Source organism: Aphis gossypii, chromosome 1 (assembly GCF_020184175.1).
Source record: "Aphis gossypii isolate Hap1 chromosome 1, ASM2018417v2, whole genome shotgun sequence".
NCBI lineage: Eukaryota > Metazoa > Arthropoda > Insecta > Hemiptera > Aphididae > Aphis > Aphis gossypii.
In genome coordinates this window covers 86,753,824-86,781,035 of record NC_065530.1, presented here as the reverse complement: position 1 = coordinate 86,781,035, position 27,212 = coordinate 86,753,824, and the positions used below count along the sequence as shown (strand labels likewise).

The 27,212-nt window shown below is 31.2% G+C and overlaps 2 protein-coding genes across 2 annotated transcripts; both read left to right on the top strand.

Annotated features, from left to right (window-relative positions):
- The first annotated feature begins 1,230 nt into the window (after window positions 1-1,230).
- On the top strand, window positions 1,231-12,411 carry LOC114128817 (glucose dehydrogenase [FAD, quinone]). The gene is made up of 6 exons (XM_027993437.2): window positions 1,231-1,635; window positions 5,731-6,422; window positions 7,871-8,203; window positions 8,968-9,139; window positions 9,952-10,478; window positions 11,532-12,411. The coding sequence occupies exons 2-6, from the start codon at window positions 5,780-5,782 to the stop codon at window positions 11,771-11,773; spliced, it is 1,917 nt and encodes a 638-aa protein (XP_027849238.1). The 5' UTR covers window positions 1,231-1,635; window positions 5,731-5,779; the 3' UTR covers window positions 11,774-12,411.
- Window positions 12,412-16,211: 3,800 nt separating this feature from the next.
- LOC114132055 (glucose dehydrogenase [FAD, quinone]) lies at window positions 16,212-24,737 on the top strand. Its single transcript, XM_027997435.2, has 2 exons — window positions 16,212-16,990; window positions 22,848-24,737. The coding sequence occupies exons 1-2, from the start codon at window positions 16,853-16,855 to the stop codon at window positions 24,552-24,554; spliced, it is 1,845 nt and encodes a 614-aa protein (XP_027853236.1). The 5' UTR covers window positions 16,212-16,852; the 3' UTR covers window positions 24,555-24,737.
- The last annotated feature ends 2,475 nt before the right edge of the window (window positions 24,738-27,212 follow it).

Here is a 27,212-nt window from a genome sequence, read left to right as displayed (position 1 = left end):
AACAAAAATCGATAAAATTAGAAATATAAATAGAAAATTGCTTTCTATAGTGAAATTTGCATATTAAGTGTAGTTTTTCTCCTTGATTGTTTTTAAAATATGCTTATTAAATAAATACGAGACGTATTGGCTATTATAAATTAAAAACGACAGAATTTTTATCAATATATATAAATAACACGTTGTTTAAAACTTGTATGTACACCGCAAATTATTTTGAGCATGTTTTTTCGGTATAGGAAAAAAATATTTTCATATAATTATAGGTCTAAAGCGTTTACATTTTGTTTTTAACGATTAGTTTTTTCAAAATATTTCTTCACCATTAGTTATTACAGCACACTTTGTGTAACCGAAATGTTCGAACCCATATTTTGAGTGCTGCATAACATGAAATATTCAATATCCATGTGATTAAATGACTAAAAATCTTGTTCCTCAATATCTTAACGCGCCCGCGGCAATTAACCCTCCTGCTGTACGCCCATAAAATCTATACCATCGCGGCCGCATTATCAAACAACGTCGAACGTATATCATGTGCCTAATTAATTTACAGACAATGTTTAGTATTTCGATTTGCCATCGATTCGTCGCGCTCAGTTAAAAAGATGCATTATAATAGTGTTAGTGCACTTTGTCACAGTCGTCTGTTTACAATTACAAACGGTCTTGTTGGATAACACACGAGCGCAAATTAATAACGCTATGGGTATAGTAATATTACGGGAATTGTGTAGAGGCACCGTCGAATCTATTGTCTGCGAAATGCAATTATTTGCAACACATCTACACACGATATTATTATAATTTAAGTAATAGCGACGATTTATTAAGATTATTAAGTACCTACCTATATAACATAATGTTCCATCTCAATTTGCAGTAATGACTAGTGTGATATACATAATACCTAATAATCACGGGAGTCCAATTAAGGTTTACTTTCGGTTTTTTTTTTCTTTCAATTCTGTAATAATATTATTATAATGTTATATTCTGCGATTAAACCCAAACACACATCTATTATGTAGTCGCACATAATAATAAATACATCATCGATGCGTAATGTGCGTACGCACCTATAACAATATTATGACGACGTGGTCGTTGGTCGCGCGCGGTGGTTACTTTCACTACACGTACTCGACCGGGGCCCCGGGAGTGGGGAGGGGGATCTACGGCGCTGCGACAGCCAAAGGGAAGAGGAAATGATCGCGGACGGACACCGCATCGCCACAGCCGACCCGATAAACGCACGTTCAAACGTCGGCGTGCGTCCACTCAAAAACGGTCAGCCGATTCTTGTGCCGCGGATCTGTAATTTGCGTACGTCTCAGATCTTCGTTTTTTAAAAAAATTTAAATTTTCGGTTTGTCCCGTTTTCGATCTCGGACGAATGTAGCGGTGAAGTGGACCGAAATCTGTATCGTTGGTTTTTAGCGGTTTTGCAAAATATTTTTTTCTCGTCCGGTTACTCTACTGCAGTGCGTTTCATCGGCCGGTATAAATAGTATAACATCGTCGTAACATAATAATAAACGGATCGTCGCAACATAATACGAAGTGCATGACAATATACCTATACATACTAGGTAGCTGTTGGCCACCACCGCAACAGGACGTCCGTAGCAGGTAAATCATCAATAAAACATATGTTATAATTTTTTATATGTACGTCTCAATTCATACATACACTTCACTCGTTACATATATATTATGTGTGTGTGCGTGAGATATATGTATATACGTGTATAGATATCGAGTGTTTCTATTGTACATCGGTACGCCTATGTGAATTTTATTTACGACCGATTGGACATCGTACGTGTACGTCGGCCCGTGTGAGAGATCTATCGATCGATTTATCATACCCATCTCGTGCGTTTCGAATGCGACGATTTGATTTACCACGCCGGGATGATGGTCGTTGAGAAAAATAATGTAACGTGCCGACCACCGGCACTGCCACCACCACCAAGTCCACATACGTAGGTATAGCCTATAGGCTATATAATATTATAACATAATAATATTGTGATACTGTATATATAATAACTATATACCTTCCGGTCGTGGTGTTACTATACACACTACGGGTTTAATGTAACGTTATGGGCGATATAAGATACATATAATATTATAGGTGTATAGTATTGAAATGTAAGAACGAAAGTGGAATATTAACGACCGCAACCGGTTTACATGGTGCTGCACGTGTTCGTGCGATATCACAGTAATTTCAAAAACTCAGGTTTTGGCGTCATCGGAATTACTGACTTCCGGTAACCATCGCAGTTTTCTTCTTTTTAGATAAGGCGTTTTCGATAGTTCTGCTAAAACGAGTATTAAAGTTGCGTAATCCTGGTGCATTGAATATAAAATATTTGCGAATACGCATTCGGTCGTCTCGCAATGACGGCGAAGTGCTGTGTTGGCACGTCATTATGTTTGATCCGGTAAAACAAGAATTATTATAAAATACATATTTTCGTTCCGATAACTAATTTTATTATTATCATTGTTTAAAACAATATCGCGTGTGTGTCACCGAGACAACGTAACGAGACGGCCGCAAAAACATCGTGGTGTAGCAATAGCTACAGTTATGTCGTCAGTTTGTACATATGTGTCTAAACGCTGTGCCCAGTAAAGACTAAATACCAAGTTGTATAAGGCTTTCACCAATAATAATCGGGTTATCATTAAATATTTGCCGTTCGTACGTAACTCCAGTCATGTCGTATCGTCACGTACGCCAATAAATTGAGTTTAATGGAGCCGATCATTTGAACTTGTGACCATGAAATGTATACAACATCACCGTAAAAACTTCAATTTTATACATCGCCCATCTAGTTCAAAATTATTCGAGAGCTTTTATCAAACGTATAAAACATGTTCAGCTGTTTTCACTTTTTCCAATATATATTCAATGTACACTTATTTAAGTACATTGTGCAATATTTTTACATTAGTAATTAATATACTTAATAATAGTAGAAAAAAAATACTTATCTTTCCACTAAAAAAAATTGTCAGGTAGGTAATTATTATACCTTGTGATAATGACGACGATAAATTAATGAGATTATTATGTCACATTTTTTTAGTTAATTGAAAAGTGTTATGTATGCTTTGTGCTTTGGGGAAATGAGAGAGTGGCCTTGGCCTTACTTAAGGAGAGGGGACGTTTATGTCATGAAATGACACCATTTTGTGTCCACGCTCATTGCAAAATAGTATAAAAATAAAATAGTCACGTGCATGTGGTTAATTATTTTTTTCGTTATTATTTAACAAAAAATAACGTTTTTTAAGTGTACTAAAAAATATTCCAGTTGTTTGTTGGACTTGTTTTCATATGTACTTACAATTAAAAATAATAGATTCCAGCATATAATTAATTGTTGTGAAATAAATCTGAATGACATAGAAAATAATTTATTACAAAAACTTAAATTTAAACAAAATAGTATTCGTGTTTTTTTATAGCACACAAGCTTTCTAACGAATAAATTAAAATATAATAGTTTACGTAAAATTATTATTGATAAAATAAAAAAATAGGTACTTAAATAAATATAACCGCCTATTTCGGTTTAGAATATATGATTACGCGTAGGTACACATCAAACAAAACACATTATAAATGACTGGTTATAGCTCATTATAATTACAAACTGATAGGTGGATACTGGATACCTATGGCAATATTGTAAACGGTTGTATAAGTTACACCATTATTAAACACGTCAAACATAAAGAAAACGCGATGATTTTCGTTGAATAAATACATCTGTCATTCATAAACAACGAGCACGCATGTAATATATTATTATATATTTAAAAAAAAATAAAATAAAAAAATTCCATTTGATAGTGCGTTGCCGATTGATTTCGTGACTGTCACTGTTCGTATCATTACATAGGTACATATATATAATATACATATGTATGTGTGTGTGAGTTCAAGCTCAATTGTAAAATATTATTAAATGTAGTAAATATTACTAAAAAGTAAAAACTGAAAGTATTGACCATGAACTCTAAATGAGCTACCACTTTAAGTAAATATTGTTACACAAATCGTGTCATTCAGTAAATTTCTCTTTCACTGGGTATAATATTATAATGCGTCTATATAAAAGTGTTAATAATTAATTACTTATTGTTACAGAGCTTTTCAATAGCCAATTTGATTTATCTTTGGGCGCAGTCATAACATCCAAATATTATGAAAATGTAGTCGTGTTTAGATAGTTATAATCGTTATTTATAATATTCACTTGCCGAGAGGTATGCTTCCGATAGTAGAATAATCAAAAAATCCGAATAATCAACCTGTTATTTTTTTTAATACTACCAAAACGTATTGTATAAAACCAGACTCCGCTTAAAATTATTCCGATCGCACCATGCACCGGAACTACACTATAGAATCTTCTTGTTGGATTCCTACATTCCAACACTTAAATTTTTTTTTATAATCTAGTCCCTCATATCGTTACATCAATGATGTAGAAATATTTCCTTGTATAATATGTATATGTGTATAATACATGACGTGTAGTAAAGAAAATACCGCATTTGCGTACCACTACTATAAGTGAATTTTCAATCCTGATTCTTTCGTCGACAACTGTAGTTCACATACATGTCACAACTAGACAAGGCTAAGAATATCACAATATGTTTAAATACCTCCAAGTTTTTACTGAATATATTGTTCGTACATGAAACGAATACATAATGTTTTAAATTTTATTGATATTGTGAGACGAAGAATACAAATTTAATTTTTAAAATTAGTTTTATAAAAATAAGAATAACGATAGTGACGCAATAAATATTTTGTTTTATAATTTCTACTCTTAAAAAATATAATATAGAAATTCTATTAAATTATTCTTTATTTCTGTTCACTTAAGTTATATAATTTAGCTTAAAACACAATTAATTTATTACAAATAACAAATATTTCATAATACAACAGGTTAAAAAAAATATAACAACTAAGTTTAAGACAAGCCACATAAATTGTTCACTCTGCTTTCCGAACCGGAACATAATTTACGCACTATAAAGTTAAATATAAAAAGAAGATTTAGATTAAATCTCACTTTAGTTTATTATGCAACCAAAAAGAAGAACATTTTCTGGGATCTAAAAACATTCTTATTTCTCTGTAGATATTTTTATTTAAATATACCAACTGAATTTTAAAAATGTTTTCCTGCAACTGAATAATTAATTATAAATCACAGAATTAATTTAATTAGCTTCATAATTAGTGTTCCGTTAGAATGTTTTTATGAAGTGATTATATTTAAGTATACTTTAATAATTATCTATTCAAAAATAAAGTCAATAAATGTAGTCATATGATGAATTAGGTAAATAAATTTAATATAATTTATTAGCAATTAAGTACATATAATCGTTAAAACGGTTACATTCCTCAATGAGAATATGAGTTTTAATTGTTAAAAATATAAAGCTAATTTTATTTTTCACCTAGTATCAGATATACCGCCCTACCCCAGTACTACGATATTAAAATAATAATGTATGATTGGAGGTGATTATTGTTCTCAAAGTATAAATGTAGGTACATTGTATATACCTAATCTATACAAGACTATTTTCAAGTAGTCTAGGATATACTTGTAAATTTTAGATAGACAGTATTATTTAAAATTTAAGATCCACATGATTTTTTGTTCGCAGGTTTATTTAATATATTGGTTACGGATAGAATGTGACGTCTAGTCTCAAAATGGTGCACGCAGGCACAGTGCTCATTAGTGCCATAAAGTTTGCAACCAAGGTGGCCGGAGGTGGAAAGCTACTATTTTTGCCTACTTTCTTGGCCGCTTTAGCCTACTACAATTATGACCTGTACGACCCGGAGAACCGTTTGGTGAACGAGAAAAACCTGAGAGCTGAATATGATTTCATAGTGGTGGGCGGTGGGTCGGCGGGCGCTGTGGTCGCCAACCGTCTGTCCGCGAACCCAGAATGGAACGTACTATTACTGGAAGCCGGAGGACACGAGTCCGAGATAACAGACGTACCAGCCATATCGTTGTACTTACATGGAAGCAAGTACGATTGGAAGTATAAGACGCAGCCGGATAGCTCGGCATGTCAGGCGATGAAGGGTAATCGGTGCTGTTGGACCCGTGGCAAGGTGATCGGCGGCTCCAGCGTGTTAAACACCATGTTGTACGTGCGGGGCAACAAACGAGATTACGACAACTGGGAGAGGATGGGAAACCCTGGTTGGGGGTTCGAGGACGTGCTTCCGTATTTTAAAAAATCGCAAGACCAACGGAATCCGTACTTGGCCAAAAACACGAGATACCACGCAACCGGGGGTTATCTTACCGTTCAAGACTCACCTTGGAATACACCTTTAGGTAAATACAAATTTCAGATTTGACATAGTAACTGTATATATATTTATATAAAATATACCATTGTTACGTGAGTGTTGAATCGTACACGCCAGTTACTTGATGAAAAAAGTTGGTATTCGTCTGGTAGGCAGGCAGATGAGTAGATGGCAATTTGTTATTTACGTGAACATTGAGAAATTCGAAAAGTAGGCGGGACTTTTCCTTCGTGATAATATTCCATACCACAATACTCGTCCTTGGGTATGATGCATCGCCTTATTCAACGAGACGCTTTTATTACCGAGTACAGAGTAAATATTATGTCACATTATTGTATCAGCAATATTGGGTACACGGCCAATGACAAATCTAATATAGTGCAATGACTCGTTTAAAGCATTAGTGATTAATTTTTGTATTGTGTTAACTACAATTAATTAATTAAACACGATAATTTATTAGAGCTAGTAAAATTAAGCTTGTTGGTATTAAGAAAAATAATGACATAATAAAGTAATAATCCAACAATGCAACACTATGCTAATTGTATAGTCTAGATTATACAACTAACTCTTTTTAAACAAAAAAACTAACTGTTAGAAATTATTATTTAATGATTATGTCGAAGTATAAAGTCTTCTGTAATAATAAATTAACTCAATGAGTTTCCTTTTTTCTATATCTAAAAATTATTCAGTTTTACATTTATTTTTATCGAAATCTTTGAAATTATGACTAAATCGCCTACGGTCTTTTCTACTTCAACATTATTTTTATTTTAATAATAAATTACACTATCACAATTTTACAAAATAGATAAAAATTATCTATATAAAATAAATACATTTTTAAAACATGCTATTAATAGAATTTAATTTAATTGATCGAAATATGTAAAATATAAGTTATAGTATATGTACATATAAAAATCTAATTATTAATAAGAATATAATATTTCATATGTAATACCGTTGTTGGCCAATGTATATAAAAAATTAAAAATACAGAAATTGAAATATAATCACCTGGAGTGATTTAATAAAATGACTTGCAGCTCAAACCCGTTTATTGTACCTAGTTGTCTGATACAATTATTATGTATTGGGTTCATTTTGAACGTCGTTTCTTATGGAGCCGCGAGACTATTATCTGCAATCCGAAAATGGCGTAAGTGACTTGCATGCACTTCTGCAGAATAACATGCGTGTTGCAATACAGACGAATTTTTATGAGTTAAAATGGTAGGGATTGAGGTTCCAGAATACTTATAAACGAGTTTTCTATGTTGGCTTTGGTGGAAAAGCTTAAACGTAGGTACTCGTATTATTTTTAATGTTTTAGGTTCCGTATAAATCTAATGTTAAATAGTTATCTATGCAGTTGAATAGAGTTGCCAATTATATCATTTTACTGTTACGATAATAATATCACTATGGAGTTTAACCGTTGGTTTTTGTATTTTGATGTAGGTATTGCTTTCTTGCAAGCCGGCGAAGAAATGGGTTACGAGATACGGGACACAAACAGCGAAATTCAGACTGGATACGGGTTGTATCAGTTCACGATGCGTCGGGGTTACAGGTGCAGTTCATCGAAGGCATTTTTGCAACCAATAAGGTTGCGAAGAAATCTTCACGTGGCTTTGTGGTCGCACGTAACGAAAGTGCTCATCGACCCGGACAGTAAACGAGCTTACGGCGTGGAGTTCGAACGGGACGGTCGAAGACGAGTTGCGCTGGCCAAAAGAGAGGTTATATTATCCGCGGGAGCCATCAACAGTCCTCAATTACTTATGCTCTCAGGTGAGAATTTACGGTTATATCATAACTATTATTATATTATAGTCTGCCAATTGGTAAACATAACGTTATATTATACTTTCGAAAATCTATTGAAATTTTAAGTGTAACTAAAACGCTAAATAAATAACTGACAATTTAGAGTATATTTAAAAAAATAAATATATCATATAGAGATATTTGACTATCTGTTATAAAATAAATTAAATCTAAAACATATTTTAATTTATTACAAACTATTACGTATACTTTTACTTAAGACACGCATTCGTAAAATAATATTTTCTACTTATTTTTATATTAAGAATAATGAATAAAAAGGAATACGGAATTCCGTTTATGATAATGTAATATAAAATACTATTGATTTTATATTCTAAATATAACTTATAACTTAAAAATAAATTATTGTATTAAACGCAAAATATAAATTTCATTTCATTTTTTATCATTATTAAAATTAAATCTTTTTATTCTTTTTTTTTAACCGAATCCTGACTTTACGCATATTTGAAGTTGCGCAACTTTGCGTGTGCGTCCGTGAGTGGTGTAAGATGCATATAATAATATTACACGATAATATGTGGTCGGTTTGTTTTCTGTGTCTACGTGAGGAGATACGCGCACGCAAGGGGATCCGCGTAGACTTTACCGTGCGGTGAAAGCAACCGTTTTGTAATCCGGCTTCTGATGACGATTTGCTCGCAGACCGTATAGGTACATACAATTAAAATGATTATGCCACTAGATTTTTTTTTACATTCCAGGCGTTGGACCGGAAGAACACCTAAGAAGTATCAATATACCAGTAATCCATCATTTACCTGGCGTTGGTGAAAACCTTATGGATCATGTGGCTGTTGGCGGTCTAGTCTTCCCCATTGACTATCCAGTTAGCTTGGTCATGAACCGTGTAGTCAATATACCGGCAGCCTTAAGGTAAAATTTAAATGTTTTTTGAATCTAGGAGGAAAGCGTTTGATCGTGGGACACTGACGTTGAGCACGCCGTCCCCCTAAAGTCTCGTTTTACCATTTTTGATTACTAATCTCATCACTTTAAAAAACTATTTTATAGTCTATACTTAATAGTGAAATAACGTTAAGTCGTGAATGATAGACACATCTAATTATGATGCAAGTAATAATTATTATTATATTATATAATATAAATATATTCGTAAGATAGAATGATAAAAATAGGCACCTATCTAATAAAAAACAGAGGTAATCGAAGTCGGGTGGGTGTCGGAATAATCGTTCACTAGCATCATTGCCTAATAAATGATTTATCGTAGGTATCTATAAAATTATGATTTTAGTTCTTACAAGTAAATCTGATATTGCAAAACTATTATAAACCGAAAACATTGCAATGTTTCTAAATTCAAAAAGTGTTAGAGCCTTATTATAATAAAATATTTTTAAATATTGAAACGAACAATATTATACAGTCACTTAACGTACAAAATATAAGTGTAGACAAATGATTAAAATCAACGAAATTACGTATAAAATTGATTAAAGACCCCTGGAATGCATTTGTTGCTTTCTCAAAGCTACTGTTTAGCTTATTTTCGTCTTTCCGTAATTACCTATAGAAAAATTTAAAAATAATCACCAAAGGTTTTACCTGTAATTTAACTAAATACTATAAACTGATTTTTTTAATCTATAATCCACGAGCCGGTCTGTGCGTATGTTGTCGCGTATATTAATATTTCAATAAATTCACTGGTGCGGATGCTGCAGGTATGCCGTGCTGGGCGAAGGACCACTGACGTCGTCCATCGGACTGGAGACGGTAGCATTTATTACAACCAAATACGGTAACCAGTCGGACGACTGGCCGGACATCGAATTCATGCTGACATCCACGTCGACCAACTCGGACGGCGGAACTGCTGCCCGGAAGGCTCACTGTCTGCGGGACGATTTCTACAACGAGCTGTTGGGAGACCTCAACAACAAGGACGTGTTCGGCGTGTTTCCGATGTTGTTGCGGCCCAAAAGCAGAGGACGAGTACTGCTCCGGAGCAACAACCCGCACCAGTACCCACTGATGTACCACAATTATTTCTCGCACCCAGACGATCTGCGGGTGCTGCGGGAGGGTGTCAAGGCGGCTGTGGCGGTGGGCGAGACGACCGCCATGAAACGATTCGGCGCCCGATTCCACGCCAAGCCGGTGCCCGGTTGCAAGACCCTCGAGCTATTCACCGACGAGTACTGGGAGTGTGTGATTCGTCAGTATACCATGACCATATACCACATGTCGGGTGAGTAATACCCGGTGTCCCGGTTACAGCTATACATTTTTGGTTCCGATCGGTAGTGCCATGAAATATTATATTTTTACGGCGATAAATGCAGTCCGGCGGCGGTGTGTTTTTTTTTCAAACGATATTATATTATGTACACGTAACATCGATTTATAAGTTGCAGTGTTACATAACTATACGAGCGATTATGCACAATGAATGAAGTTTATAAAGTCCTATAGATAAAATCATACATAATATTTAAAACGTATACGTACGACACATATTGATTGCATTTGACCATAATCCTATAAGGATAAATGATTAGAAAACGATTTTTATTAATTATAAATTATATTAAATATATATATATTTATATTTTTATTATATTATATTAATTATAAAATATATTTTAAATCATTATTATATTGTACTGGTTTTCAATCCATAGACCATAGTTATATCATATAAGTACTATATTAAACACCTAGCAAAGTCAATTAATTTATTTTGGTTTACATATTTTACGAAGGACGCATTATAGATATAATTCGTACTATATAAATTTTAATCGTCAGTTAACCTAGAGGTTTCCAAATTTTTTTAACACGTGTAATTCTAAAAATTTAATTGAAAACCTTATTAAAGACAAGTATTCAATTTTACCGAGACAGAGTCGTGTGGTGATTTAAAGCACATATATTGTGATGGGTTATGGTCCAGGAAATAATAATACTGAACCAGTGTCAATTATTAATAATAAAATAGATTGAATGATAGATTTGTTTACAAATACACATGCTATATCTTTCATTTATACATATAATATGTATATATATTTTTTTATTGTTGAAGATAATAATTATTGTTACGTACTTACGATAACTGTTTATATTTTAAGTAATTTACCAGCACCCTCAATTCAAGTACTCGATACTCTAGTTTGAAACTTTTGGATTAATCCTTATTTTTTTGCCTAACATTGAATTCATAGAGTTTAATTAATCTAAAATATCATAAAAAATATCATATTATATATTTTTGTTTTTAACATAATATATGCGTTTTCAGGCACATGTAAAATGGGACCACCTACCGATCCTTTTGCCGTAGTCGATCCCAAACTCAGAGTATATGGGATTCAGGGTTTGAGAGTGATTGACGCCAGCATTATGCCTCAGATCACAAATGGTAACATCAACGCCCCGACAATAATGATTGGTGAGAAAGGTTCCGACATGATAATCAATTATTGGAATGGTATTGACGCGAAAAGGAGAAGACGAAGGAGTGCCAATATTACCATTAGTTAGGACTAATTCGTCTCTTTTGAATTTTTAGCCTATTTAGGTTAAGTTCTCGATCATCTCAATACGTATGTCAAGTTGTATTGCTCAATTTTTATAAAAATGTATTATAGGTAGATAATTATAAGATCAAACGACTATTATGGTTATACTATTTTTATGGATATCTTCTTCTTTACACCTTTAAAGTTACAATTATGGTTTAAAACTTTTTAAAACATTTTGTAACTTAATGTTAAATAATTACTTGAAAAACTTATCAAAACTAATTGTATGTTATTATTCACTCTAGTCTAGTTATAAATATTAGTATTATTATTATTACTATATCTTATTATTTTACTACGTGTTCACCATAATTGTGAACCACTTTGATATTTCTGTTTGTATACTTGTGCATTGTGTTAATATGTATTGAATCATTTATACTTTTTTTTCTTTGTATATGTTGTATGTATAACTAGTAATATTTGTAATCTAACACTGTAAATCAAAATATTATGACCATGACTTTTGAGTAAATTACATTATAAGACCATTATAACATGTATCTACTTTTAATAGAAACGTGTATTTATATAATTATTCGAAATGTATTGGGTATTATGAATTACTTTGATTAAACTTACAAAGATCCGACATAATTTTTACGTTAAATTTGTATCACAAACACCTATTTATAACAAATTTTAAAATTTAGTATTATTTTGTTAAAATAATTCATAATACATGATATTCCATCGTTAACTTTATTTTTAAATATCATATTTGACTATGACAGTTGAATAATAAAATGCTGAAAAAACATTTAATTTAATTCCGAAACTTAAATTTTAATTTAAGAAATATTTATTCCACATTTAGTTGATAATACATGAGCTTACTTATGAAAACATAAAAACATATTATTATAGAACTTATTTTATACCTTTTAAGAATAATTTATAAGCATGCAATATACATGTTAAACAAAACATTTCATATAAAATGATAGTAAAACTACTATAATTACGGCTAAGATTTCGATACAAAAGCATATTTTTTTCATTGAATCTTTGGCTTATAAGTATAAAATGTGTTTTGAGTAATACTGATAATTTTAAAGTATTTTTTTTGCATTTTTTTGTATTTTTCAACAATTAACTTTAAATGTATTTTTAGTGCATTTTTAGACTATTTTAGTGCTTTTCATAATTTTTTAAGCATTTCCCTCATTTTTTTTTAATAAAATCAACGAACATTGTTAAGATTAGCAAGAAACTTTCGAAACTGCTGACGGTATAAGTAATAAACTATATAGCACGACAAGTTATTGTTATTAAAATTTTTATCTTAGCTCGGCTTTTCCGCTCAAATTATCGCCTACATTTATCTACAATTATTTATCATTCAATTAAACAAGTAACAACGTACAATTATAGGTACTATCAACAAAAAAAGTACAGTACTGTAGTATCATTTTTAAATTTTTTTTTTCTTCATTTTTACCTATAATAATTTATTTTAAATGTATTTTTTTAAAGGCAGTTTTTAAGATTTGTAGGGCATTAAAACCCCAGCCTTAATTATAATAGTTAAAAATTAATAATTAATACTGAATATCTCTAATGGTATCTACCAGTAACCAGTGACTAAAATGAATCAAATTATCAGTTCAGTTATAAATATAAATAAAAATAATATACTTAATACTTATGCTAAATAAAATTTAACTATTTATACTTTTTTAAATAACTAATAAATATTAAAACTTATATTTCTATTTTAGTTAGTATAAAAATAAACTTGTATTGGACCGTGGATGATTCTTTTTCAAGGCGTTACAAATAGGCAATTTGTATCCCTATTACTGTTTATTTCGTACTATTTTTAATTTCAAACTACTGTATCAAATTAATACTTTAATAATAAATTGCCATGGTATTATTAACTTAATTGTTTATTTTAACCATATCATTTTTTGACCAAAATAGTATAGTATAATACAATTATGATTTTTTAACTTCAGATTTGGTTTTACATCCTTGTAAACCTTATAAGGTTCATATGATAGAATTTTTATTCGAACTCATTATACGCCTTCGTTGGAAGTACACTACTAATTATATGTATAATAAAATATGTATGTATAAGTATATTATAGTATACACCTGGTACAAACGAATAATTTCGATATGCAGGTATATTTTTTTATATACATGGAGGGAGTGCCACTGCCTTTAAGGGAAAATTGTTAAAATTCAAATAAACAAAATTAGTTTCTATGTATTTTACTCAATATGTTTGAAAATCAAAGTATAATATGTTCGAATAATAAACAAAAACTATTACGCATATTCAAGTTAATAATAATATAAATCTGAATACTCTCATCGTTGTAACTGTCGTCCAGCCGAATGTCCGTACTCAGTAGCGATATTTCACAATAATAATAATGTGTAAAAAAAATTCAATTAAAATAAAATAATACACGTGTATTTAGTTATTAAGAGTTATATTCATTTTCAGCATTTAATATTCTAATAACTTTGAGAATTATAAATTGTTTGTATATTTGTGTACTGTCAACCATAAGTCTTACAGATAATTTACAATTTTACATATTATTATTGTTTAAAAAAATTTTTTCAGGCTAAATTATTGGTATTATATATTTTAGACTTAAATAGATTTTTTTGGATTTAATCTAGTGTAAATTAAGACCGTGGACTCAACTACCTATTCAAATATAATACGTAGATATATCTTTACTTTAAAACAAATAAGTATTACATGTATTGTTTTAAAACACATTATTGTAAAGTTCTCCGTAAAAGGCATAACTGATTTATGAATGTCTCAAGTGCTTTAAGTTTTTATTTTATTTTCATAGCCAGAGTGCATTATAAATATTCAACCATAATTTTTAAGAGATATAATTGACCATGACTATAATTGATTACGTACTAACGTACTACAAATGTACAATTATATACGTAACTTTTACAACGATTGAGTCAATGGCGAGGAAACCATTATTTTTTAATTTCGATAATAATATTAAGTATGAGTACTGTAATTTACTGTCAATAAGTGTAAGTCTGTACTGATGCGCGACTTAGTGCCATAATAGACAAATAGCAAACGTTTTTTTGATTTCAAAATTTTCAAAAAATAAGTAACTGAGTTATAGGTACTAATATGTATAATGTATATATATTATAAAAATTATTAGTACACTCACCCTAACTTAAAATATATACAAAATATTATAGGTACCTAAACAAAAAATAATAATAACCAAATATTTTTGGATCTAAGCTAGTTTACTCCCGATGCACCTATAGAGTAACTTAATTGAATTGTAACGCATTCGAACTATTTCAAAAATATAATTTTTTTCCTCGAAAAAGGTACTTATAGGTGATACTTTATTTCCGATTGCCTGTTAATTTCGAGACATTTTTGGGAAACTCCCATTAACTCAAAGTAATTAATTTAAAATACCAGTACATCACCAACAATATAGAGTGTGTACAAAAAAATAATACATTTTGTATCTATCAATAATTTTAAGTTACATAAACCTGAAATTACAATGATGTGACCACTAAAATACAGACAAAGTTATGTAAAAATGTTAAATCTGAGAATACGCTAATACATAATATTAATTATGTATTGAAACTTTTACAAATAAAACATCATTTACATTAACAAATTCGATTTCCGGAAATCATCTATATTACGAACATATTGACATTTAACATATTTTGAAAGTATGGCTTAGCTTCGACGACTCGGAGAAGATAAAAATCATGGTCAGAGATGCATTGGTAAATATTTTTTTGAGTATTAGATTAATTTTTAAAGACGTATCTAAATCTAAATTTTAAGTTAGGATAAACATCATAATATCTATATTCATTGCCCACCATTTATTGTGTACTTAAAATTAATTTTTTTTTTCGTATACGCATTTCGTTAAAAATATAGTAATGAGTAGGATACGGTATACGTATTTGCTATATAATCGCTTATACGCTCCAATACACCCTTGGACTCGTAAATACCAATAATAAATAATTAGTACGTATTTTTCGTTTAAGACGCATACGTTTTAATAAACACGTTGTTGATAAAATTTGCGAGAGGAGATTGCGATTACGTGCACAGTTTTCAAGGACCGTTATAAAGTGAAACCAAAAGTGTATTAAACTTGTATATGAGTATGTATAATAATATTATACGTAGGTATAATATGTATGTATACCTATATATATATATATATATATATATATACTCGTAGGTATACATACACGAAACCCGAACCCGCCGGGTCGTGACCACTTTCACGTAGGTATACGCGTATATTTATTTACTCGCGGCCGCCGGGAAGTGAAGTATAAAAAAAAAAAATTTGAACGCACAAATCTTACGGTAATACGCGACGGGAACGTTAATATCGTACGCGGCGGCGGTGGCGGTCTACGTTCAATTCCGCGCGTATAATATAATATAATGTATAATTTATATATATATAAAAATAAATATCACACCATTATAGAAATGCATTCCTGGTGGTGGGACTCGGGGCCCGGCGAAACTGCCGCAGTCGTCTAGTCTCGTCTCGGAAGAACTCTCACTCGTCCTCGAGCTCGTCGCGTCCCCATATAGTCGTCGCGCTATTATTATTGTTATTAGTAGTAGTAGTAGTAGTATTATCGTTATTATTTTATTATTTTTAGTTGGCGTTTACGGTTTTAGAAAGCAATAGTCGTAGTTGTCGTTGATGGTGGACTCCGAGCACCAGGAAAAGTGCAAGTACGGTCATCGGCTTTTGTACCTATCGTGGACCGGAAAATCGTCGTAAAGACATGAAGATCGCCCGAGTCGTTGGACAGTGTTCCCCGAACGGATATTGCCCACGACAAGACGGAACGACCAGGACCGCGTTACCGTTCCGATAACTCGCGAGTTTTATACTATATTTTATGTGAGATTAATATTAGTGTTTATATCGTTGTTCAGTGCGTAGATCACGTCGGTGCAGAAGATTAATAAACAAATTTATCAAAAAAAAAAAAAAAACCGAAAACAGCAGTAATGGCGTCGTTGATATCTGGTGCCATGAACAGCGCCGCTTTGACTGGAGCCGGAATGATACCCGTGTTCGTCATCGGTTTGGCGTACCTCCGATATTCAATGTATGATCCTGAATCGCGGGTGATAGATGTTCAAGAGGTAAATATCATAATTAATTTATAAACTTACGTTCTGACTCCGTGAATTTTTGATATTTTAAGTATTCGACGTTTATAAGATTTCGCATTCTCTAGATCTGTAGGTAGCGAAAACGTCTGCACGTGATTTTTTGTAATTAATATTGTATACCCTTCTCCACCCCAATTACTTAGGAAGTATTTCTATATCGGGCACAGGAATTGCATTGCCCTTTGAGCGTAACTAATATATTTTTGACCCACGTGTTCGATGTACGGGAGAATTTAACGATAGTTTATTTTCACTTGACCACTGATAAATTAAGTATTGAATTATAGGTTAAGTGGTTCGATTGAATCAGCTGTCACCTTCAATTTCACTGTCCTTTTTCTTTAAGGTAATTTGTCATAATGATCTGTATTTATTTCTTACTTTGGTCATTGTCTAGTTTTCACAATAATATACTAATTCGTGTAAATCCAAGACAAATTGACCGCAAATGGATAGGTCCTACGTCCAAAAATTAAATAATTTTTCACAATGATGGGCGATTTGAGGGCACCTCATTCAGATAATATACGATAACACGCTAGAATATTGACTACAATAGATTATACCTATAGTATCGCTGTTGTTGCTCGTTGTTTTCTCATACCTAGTTTTTCGGATTACAATATATTTTTTCTATTCTTATTGCACACAAAAATAATAATTTTTTTTTATTTAAGAGTCTTTATTTTGATATATGGGAATGAGGTTGACGTTACTATTATTGTTATCATCATCCTTTTTTACGATATCATAATAACATATTATACGGTTAACAATATGACTGAATCAGATTCCTTTCACTGCCGTTAACCCTTTCAATTTGCAGGTTACTTGTTTAATGTATTGTTTAACAATAGTATTTATGTGTTTGATAGCGATAGTATTTAATGTCTATCATTATCAATAACTGTATGATTACTGATTAATCAATACTCAATACGTTGAACGTTCACAAACTTCTCTTATACTATATTATAATACTTATCAATTGTTTATAATTACCTATTTAAAATTTTAATCCTGAAAGAAAATATTATGTCATTATTTTGATAACAATTAAAACCATTCAAATTCATTCATGAGTGATAATGTTTTCGGAACATTTTATTTTTGGTTAATATATCAATTACTACTTAATTAATTTTCTTTCAATAATCCCCATAATCAATCGTCTAGAAATAATTTTAAACTTGTTCCTACACTAAACACGAAAGTTGTTATTATTACATAATTATTACTTATTTTATTATGTATTTATGTAGGTACTATAGCTAATATAGCCAAGATTCTTTAATATTTTCCATTTTAATAAAAACCGCCAACCGGTTACCCATCATAACTTTATGTTACTTCAATATAAACCTTGGTTATATAAGAGGATATATTTTTATTTCAAAAAGTATACGAAAATAATAAACCATGAAATGTGATAAATAAAACAATGTATATAACAATAAAAAAAAAATTTTTTTACGAGAATCATTTCAGTAATTTAAAACGTAGATAGCTTCAAGCAACTTTTATTTTAATTTAACTATATATTGTAATTATTATTATTTGTTTATTATACATTTAATTAAGTTATTGTGATCTACAAAACTACATAGCTTATTACTATTGAATCTTACACGATAATAATATTAAATATAGTATTAAAAGCCAACAGGTGAATGAAGTTACCAACGGTATTTTGCTTATAAGGTACTCCAGTGTTAATATTATTATCTATTCTTTAAATTTAATTATGGTACAAACCTAATACTTTAGAAACTCTATTTACGAGTATATTTAATATTATTACAATAATATAAAAACACTCAACAATATTTTCGGTACCTGCTGCAGGGACATTATAGAGCCATATTATATATTTGAATATTCAGAATAATATTCATTGTGAATATATTATAGTTTATAACTATAAATATTCTTTATTGTAAAATCGACCTCAATTATACATTTAATTAATTTTTTTATTTTACTTTTATTAAATAAATGTTTTTAAATAAAAATAAATCTTCATAAATTAAACCAATAATAGTTTTCACCTCAATTATAAAATGAAAAATTTAATTTTAAATAAAAAAAAAAGTCATATATTACGGAAAATTATTTTCATTATATCATAAATAAATTAAATATACAAATATTTAATGAAAAAAAAATATTTATCTTTAAATCTATAATTAATGTGTTACTTTTTTTGTTATTTCTTGGACAATAAGTATTATTGGTAAATAAATAATATATTCTAATTTCTAGAGCTATATACTTATAACTTAATTTAAGTTATATAAATGTTAAGGTATAAGTTATTTGTTAAGAATCAATATATTTAACTAAAATTATAATATTGCATAATAAATATCAGGTTTTTAAGTCATTTAGTCTTTGTGCTCTTAAGAAGATAATATATTGATGTAAGCGTCATTTTATTCTGGATTTGGTGTTTTTTTCACTGATTTAGTTGTGAGTATTTTTTTTTTGGTTTTAGTTCGGTCATGGAAGTTTTTAATTGATTTTTCATGAATGATTAATGATTATGGGTAAGGTAATTCTGTCTTGTTGTGAAACTGTTTATTATAATATATAAACTAAGAGAATTATTTTTTCATTATATGATACTATATGTGTTATGAATTGTACAACTTTCAATATTTTTAAATAATAATCAAGTATTTTGTTAAAAATATATCTCATAACATTCCTTTTTATTTCACACTAGTTGTATGAAAGTGATAATATAATCGTTTAGGAAATTAAATGATTATGTTCAGAATATGATTACTAAATCAATGAATATTTATTTGTTTATTTGTATATAAATCATTGTATTTTATCAAACAAACGAAATAATGAATAAATTGATCAGTATAGTATTACTATAGGTTATATTAACTCTGTTTTAATATTTTAACTATTTAATTTCAATCTCAGTAACTATTTAGTCACCAACACAACACATTATTCTTAACATTGTTATAATTTATAATATTATAATATACTAAGTACCATTAGAAAATAGATATGGTCCATAGTCTAGTCATTGTTGTTGATATACCATTCATAAAATCGTTAATGAATATAATATTTGTACAAATTTACTAGTAACTTTCATTTTCATTCAAACCGTTCATTTTTTAAATATTTAATTAACACTTCAATATAAGTTGTTTTATTAAATCAACATTTTTAATTTAATGAAAATTATGAGATATTATGTAGTATGCTAATAATAAAATTGTTTAGTTTAAATATTTAAAAAAAAACATAGAATCTGTAACATAGAAAAACTAAAATTATTTACTGTTTAAAATTTAAGTGGAAAACCATAATATTATACTGATTTTATATGTGTTCACGCCATAAAGTTTTAAAGTTAACACATCAAATAAAATCGAAATTACATCATTATTCATTATAGTGACTACAATATCTTATAGCAATATACACTATATTATCAAACTGTATTATATGATAGGAATTGAATCAATATAACATTCAGGTAATAAAATACTGGTTATTGAGCTAAACACGTACTTGATGATGTATGTAAATCTTTTCACGACTCTGTAAGGCTTAATAAATTATGTTTATACTACCTACATAATATGTATTTCTCTGCATTAAGTATATTATGGCGCATAGGGTAATAAACTAATAACTAATAATACCGACGTACTGTAAACTAAAATATTGTTTACTTTCACACAAAGATCAGTTTATAATTTATAGTCTATTCGAATAGCTGTGTAATGTGTATAAGCAAATAAACTCGTAAAATACGACTATATGTGATGAGCGATACTCAGTGAAGACTATACCTTAATACGTTAAATAAAACAATTTCACATATTAATAATTTATATTATGTTAAATTACGATTAACAGCGCAATTAGCTTCTTGGTAGAAAAAAAAATAGTGAAATTAAAAATGTGAGAACGTTTTTTTAACCTAACAAACTCAAGTATTTAAATGTTTAATTGTTATAAATACAGTGCAGTATTATTATACACATAGGTACTTCTTATAATATGTGAGAAAACTGTATTTATATTATATTTAAATACTATTTTAATATCAAGATTTATAATGTTATAGTTTTTTAATCAGCTTATGAAAATGAGAATTATATTATTAAAAGTCTATCATTCAAATCTATTCAAATAAGTAATTTGTTCACGAATCTCATTTTTATGATAGAATATTTACATATAAATTAAATAACAGTAGGTATTATGTTATTAGTAAATAAATAGTTTGTATATGATAACACATGACTCTTTGAATAATAATGCTCTATTGGCAGATGTTATTGAAAATTCCATTATTTATTATTCATTATGATTATACATAATATTATAATACTGTTACGACAAATGTTGTATTGGCAAACATGTAATACAACAACATTATAAATTCATTTGTTTAAGTAACTATTTAGAAAGTTTAAACCTTATAAAAATTGTTTAAGGAATTTAGCATTATAATATTACATTTTAATAATTTAATTTCTAATTATTACAAGAAATCTAAAAATAATATTTTGTTAAATAATGAATAAATGCGTTCAAAAATCAATACAATATTGTTATTATCGTCATAATTTACTTTAAATATAAATAAAAATAATAAAAACGAACATTGTGTTTAAATGTTATGCAATCGATGTTTGAACGTCTTTAATATTATTTTCAAATATATACTTTCTTTGTAATTTGATTTTAGTTGTTTTTAATGTATGGTGTATTTCGATTGTACCAAGTGACTCTTCAAGTTTCAGATGCCCTTGTCTGTCAAACTTAAACTCTCTACGAATAGACTGCTATTGCAGCTATGTTGTATACACAAAAATACAATTCGCCCCCAGGTGGTATAGGTTAATAGTTAACGTTTTAAACGACGAGTGTAAAATCTAGGACATTCATTTTGTGATTATCCGGTTATTCGATCATTGTTCCGGTTACATTGATATTTAACTAAATGATTATCAATACGATTACTGACTGTAAAACATAACAATTGATAAACAAAAATAATACATAAGACAAAAGTACGTCATATAGTACATTATTACTATTTATTGATACTTCATACAACTCATACATATTGCAAAAATAACTCTGTATAAATTATCTTCATTTAAACTACTTTTAATACTAATTTATAATTACATTATAATGAAATTGCATTTTAAGTATCTGTGACATTTCAAAATGTGGATAGCTGTTCAAAAAAATGGTTTTAAACCACAATACAGCGATTGCTCAAAACGCGACACAAAACAATTTTCAATAAAGACCTCGATAGTGGTTACTGAATCATTGATGATATAGTGCATCCTATTTAAACGCTGATCGAGGCTATCGTAAAACTTATCGGGCGTGCTGACCAACGCTTATGGTTTATTTTGTGTAACAATAATAAGTCAGAAAAAAATGAACACTGAACAGTTGGTTCATTTTAACAGATTATATTGGATTTACAACTACCCTTAATATGAATACCAAAGGTGTTTTATACGTTAGTTAAACGTTAAACAATGTTTCATTGAGATAAATCAATTAATGAAAGCTTCAATGGTTTTATAATCCTTACCTAACTAATAAAAAAACAATAATTATGTGTGTGCAAAAAATCTGTACATTGAAAAAAACAGTAGGTTATAGTTCTCTCTGCTCAATTTATTAACTGATACGACGGCTTAAAAAATATAAATGTATTAATTATTGTCATAATTTATAATTCAAACAAAAACTTAAATGATACATTAAAATATGTTAATTAAAATTTTGATTTTAATCAAACTATTATGTTCCGTTACAGGTACTAGACGAATACGATTTCATAGTGGTTGGCGCGGGCTCAGCAGGGGCCGTAATAGCCAACAGGCTGTCGGAGATGCAGAACTGGACGGTGTTGTTGCTGGAGGCCGGCGGCGACGAGACGGAGATATCGGACGTGCCGTCGTTCGTCGGCTACCTGCAACTGTCCGACATGGACTGGCAATACAAGACGGCACCTCCGTCCAGCGACAACCCTTATTGCCTGGCCATGGTGCACGACCGGTGCAACTGGCCCCGAGGCAAAGTGCTTGGTGGCTCGAGCGTGCTCAACGCCATGGTGTACGTGCGGGGCAATCGAAGAGACTACGACCAGTGGGCTGCAGCCGGAAATCCGGGCTGGTCGTACAAGGACGTGTTGCCATACTTCATCAAGTCCGAAGACAACCGAAATCCGTACCTGGCCCGGACAAAGTACCACAGGCGTGGCGGCTACCTGACCGTGTCGGAGGCGCCGTGGAGGACACCTCTCGCCACCGCGTTCGTATCCGCCGGCGAGGAGTTAGGATACGCGAACCGTGACATCAACGGTGAGTTCCAGAACGGGTTCATGCTCACGCAGACCACCACTCGTCGAGGTAGCCGTTGCAGCACAGCCAAAGCGTTCCTCCGGCCGATCCGGCTGCGCCCCAACATTCACGTGTCGCTGCGCAGTCAGGTGACCCGCGTTCATTTTTCCAGCGGTATAAAGCCCCGGGCAACCGGCGTCACGTACTTGCGGGACGGCAAGCGGCGCACGGTTACCGCCCGGAAAGAGGTGATCCTGTCGGCGGGAGCCATCGGGTCGCCGCAGCTGCTCATGGTGTCGGGCGTCGGGCCGGCCGATCACTTGAATGAACTGGGCATCAAACCGCTCGCTGACCTGAAGGTGGGTCACAACCTACAGGACCATGTGGGTCTGGGTGGGTTGACGTTTCTCATCGACGACCCGATCACGTTCAAAAAGTCCAGGTTTACTACCGCGTCCGTGGCCTTAGATTACATAATGAACGAGCGCGGACCTCTGACGTCCAGCGGAGTCGAGGGCCTAGCCTTTGTCAACACTAAGTACGCGGACCCGTCGGGCGAGTTTCCGGACATACAATTCCATTTCGCCCCGAGTTCTGTCAATTCGGACGGTGATCAGATCCGGAAGATCACCGGGCTCCGGGACGCCGTGTACAACACGGTGTACAAGCCGCTGGTGAACGCCGAGACTTGGACGCTGTTGCCGCTGCTTTTACGTCCAAAGAGCTCCGGATGGGTGCGACTCAAGACCAAGAACCCACTGGCCCATCCGATCATCGAACCAAACTATTTCGCACACCGGGAAGATGTCCAGGTGCTGGTGGACGGTATCCGGATCGCGTTCAACGTGTCGAATACAGCTGCGTTCCGGAAATACAACTCCAGGCCGCTGTTGACGCCTATGCCGGGTTGCAAGAAGTTCGAACTGTTCAGTGACGAGTACTGGGAATGCGCTCTCCGGCACTTCACGTTCACCATTTACCATCCGGCCGGAACTTGCAAGATGGGCCCGGACACGGATCCGGACGCGGTGGTCGATCACCGGTTGCGCGTGCGCGGCATCGACGGGCTCCGGGTGGTTGACGCTTCCATTATGCCGAACATAATCAGTGGCAACCCCAATGCGCCGGTCATCATGATCGGCGAAAAAGGCGCGGACATGATCAAAGAAGATTGGTCGTAGTCTTTTCCTCGGATTCTTCCGATTTTGAATTGTGATTTCGATATATTTTATTACTATTATTATTATTTGTGTTGTTATTGTTATTGTTATTGTTGTTATTGATGTTGCTCAATCGTTTTTTTTTATTTATAATTTGTATTAAATATTTGGACTATCCGTTTGAATGGTTCAAATGTATGTTTATGTTATTTTGTATGCAAATACTTATTATATAATACATATACAATATACATAATTGTATCAAATAACCAGCGTTTAGAGAACAATTTCGTTACGTCAGAAGATTCTAACCGACAAATTAGTTCATTATAGTTTTTTTTTGTCACGTTCTATTTAACAAAAATGCACTATTACTGTGCATTATTATTGTATGGTAAAATGATTTACGAATAATATTTTGAAGATGATTTATATGCAGAAACCTTATACGGAAAAAAATATTTGCATTAAATAATTTCAAACTTTATAGTGAGATAATAATATACATATATATTTATTTATTATAAAATGTGAATTGTGGTAGAAAATGATTTTTTTCTGTAGAATATTATTATAAAATGTGTAATATAATAACTATAATACAATATGTAACTATCTGATTAATGTTATATAGTAATTTTAAAGTGTTAGAATTAATAGCAATAGTAATTTATTATGTAGAGGAGTATAAGAAGTTAAAGGACTAATGGAAATAATACTATTGAGTGCTTATAATAAACTATTTTTTGTATAAAATTGTGTAATATATTATTTTTATATTATATTGTAGTTAAACTTTATTAAGACTAAGTGTACATTTTAATTTGATTAACTTTAGAACAAAGATTTGTTTTTAATGGCTGTTAAATACTTAACCTGAAATTGTTTTACTTAATGTTTTATAAATAAGTGAAAATAATTTTGTTTTGAATAGTAATTTATTTTTGTATTTAATATCATGAAAAATAAATGCATTCCATACTCAGTTACAAATGTTTTAAGCATATTGAATAGGCAATTTATTTTATTATTATTTTTATTTTATTAAAAAAAAACTATTCACGGCTGCTATGGCTATTGAACGTGATATTACTTACACTGTAAAGGTATTAAAAATACAGAATAGTTAAATACATTTTGTGCGTGTGTGTTAGCTTACATTGAATAAGTGAGATAAAACAAAATAAAATACATATAAGATAAACAGTAATATATAAATATATAAATTAATTTTTGTAGTGTGATGATTTTTAAATACTCATTACAGTAGGTTTATGAGCTATATTATCGATAGAAATTCGCTGAGCTTTATGATATTAGTTGGTCTTGTAATGATTATATTTTAAGCGTTGTCGATTGTTAGAAATATTTTTGGAGATTGAACTGATTAATCGAACCTATTAATTTATGGTGGACTATGGTAATTTTCAGTAAAATATTCCTAGTCTATAGGTAGTAAATAATTTGTAAAAATATTTGATTTTCTTAGTTTAATACTTTAATATAATGCTGTATAATAATATATTATTTAAAAAAAATATATTTTTACTAGTATTTATATAAAATGTTTATAATTAATAAAATATAAATTTTCCTTTCAACAATTATAACCGAGTTGTTTCATAGTATATTATGTTATTATGTAAAAAAAACTATATGGTGAATACGAGATGAGATGAGATAGTAGATACCTATAAGTTATAAACTATAACTATTAACCGTGAATAAATATTTCAGAACAGCGGTGTATTAAAATTGTACATTAACTATCACATCCAGTGTGTTCGTAACTTATATTATTATAGCTTTAAAACAATAAACGAATCACATGTTTTATTGTACGCTAAGTGAATGAGTGAACCAATATAATAATATTGTACAATTAATTATTGATTTCTAAATGGATTGCGGACTGCGGTGTTTTTACAGAAATTGGACGAATATGAATTCATCGTTATTGATATGTTCGGTAGCGGTCAAAATCTTGTACTCGATCAATAAGAAGGTGTTGGTACTAAAGGACAAGTCGTAATGCAGCCGTCCATTTTATGGTTTATAGTCTAATGTTACTGTACCCACGACAAACTGTTAAACGTAAGAGCAAACACATTGTTTTTTTTTTCAAGTGCAAGAACAACTGGAACCCAGACTATGCGTGAAGTTCGTGGTGGTTTCTTGACCATGTCGGAGGACGTTTTTAATGGAAACCAATGGAAAGAACGAGTCATGATCACAGAAACCATCACGCGCTACTACACAGCACGCCAAAGGTTATGAGATATTCACGTGTCGCATCACAGCCTATGTTGACCTGAATACATTTTTTCCAGTCACTACAGCTTCTGATGGTATCTGGCATTGGACCTGCCGATCCCACTGACCGAGCCGGGTAACCAGGTTGAATGCTGGAGAATAATATGACCCATTACTAGTCGATGATCGGATGATCACTGAACTGTACTAGTTATGTGTGCTCATGTACTTCAGATTCAACATTATCTGCCGGAACGTTTGGCTTCGGACATATGAACCGACGACTGTCGAATGTTTCAAGTGTGTGGTATTGACAGACTTCCACCATTATCATCGAAGCTGTCATGGTGAGTGAGAAACTGAGGAATGTTCATCGTTTTAGTCATATGGTGCAACATGGATATGTCTGTCCGCTCGTGTTTTATT

Coding starts and splice junctions, on each gene's coding strand:
- LOC114128817 (XM_027993437.2), top strand. CDS start 5,780: ATGGTGCACGCAGGCACAGTGCTCATTAGTGCCATAAAGTTTGCAACC. Junction 6,423..7,870: donor ACCTTGGAATACACCTTTAG/GTAAATACAAAT, acceptor ATTTTGATGTAG/GTATTGCTTTCTTGCAAGCC. Junction 10,479..11,531: donor GACCATATACCACATGTCGG/GTGAGTAATACC, acceptor ATGCGTTTTCAG/GCACATGTAAAATGGGACCA.
- LOC114132055 (XM_027997435.2), top strand. CDS start 16,853: ATGGCGTCGTTGATATCTGGTGCCATGAACAGCGCCGCTTTGACTGGA. Junction 16,991..22,847: donor GGGTGATAGATGTTCAAGAG/GTAAATATCATA, acceptor GTTCCGTTACAG/GTACTAGACGAATACGATTT.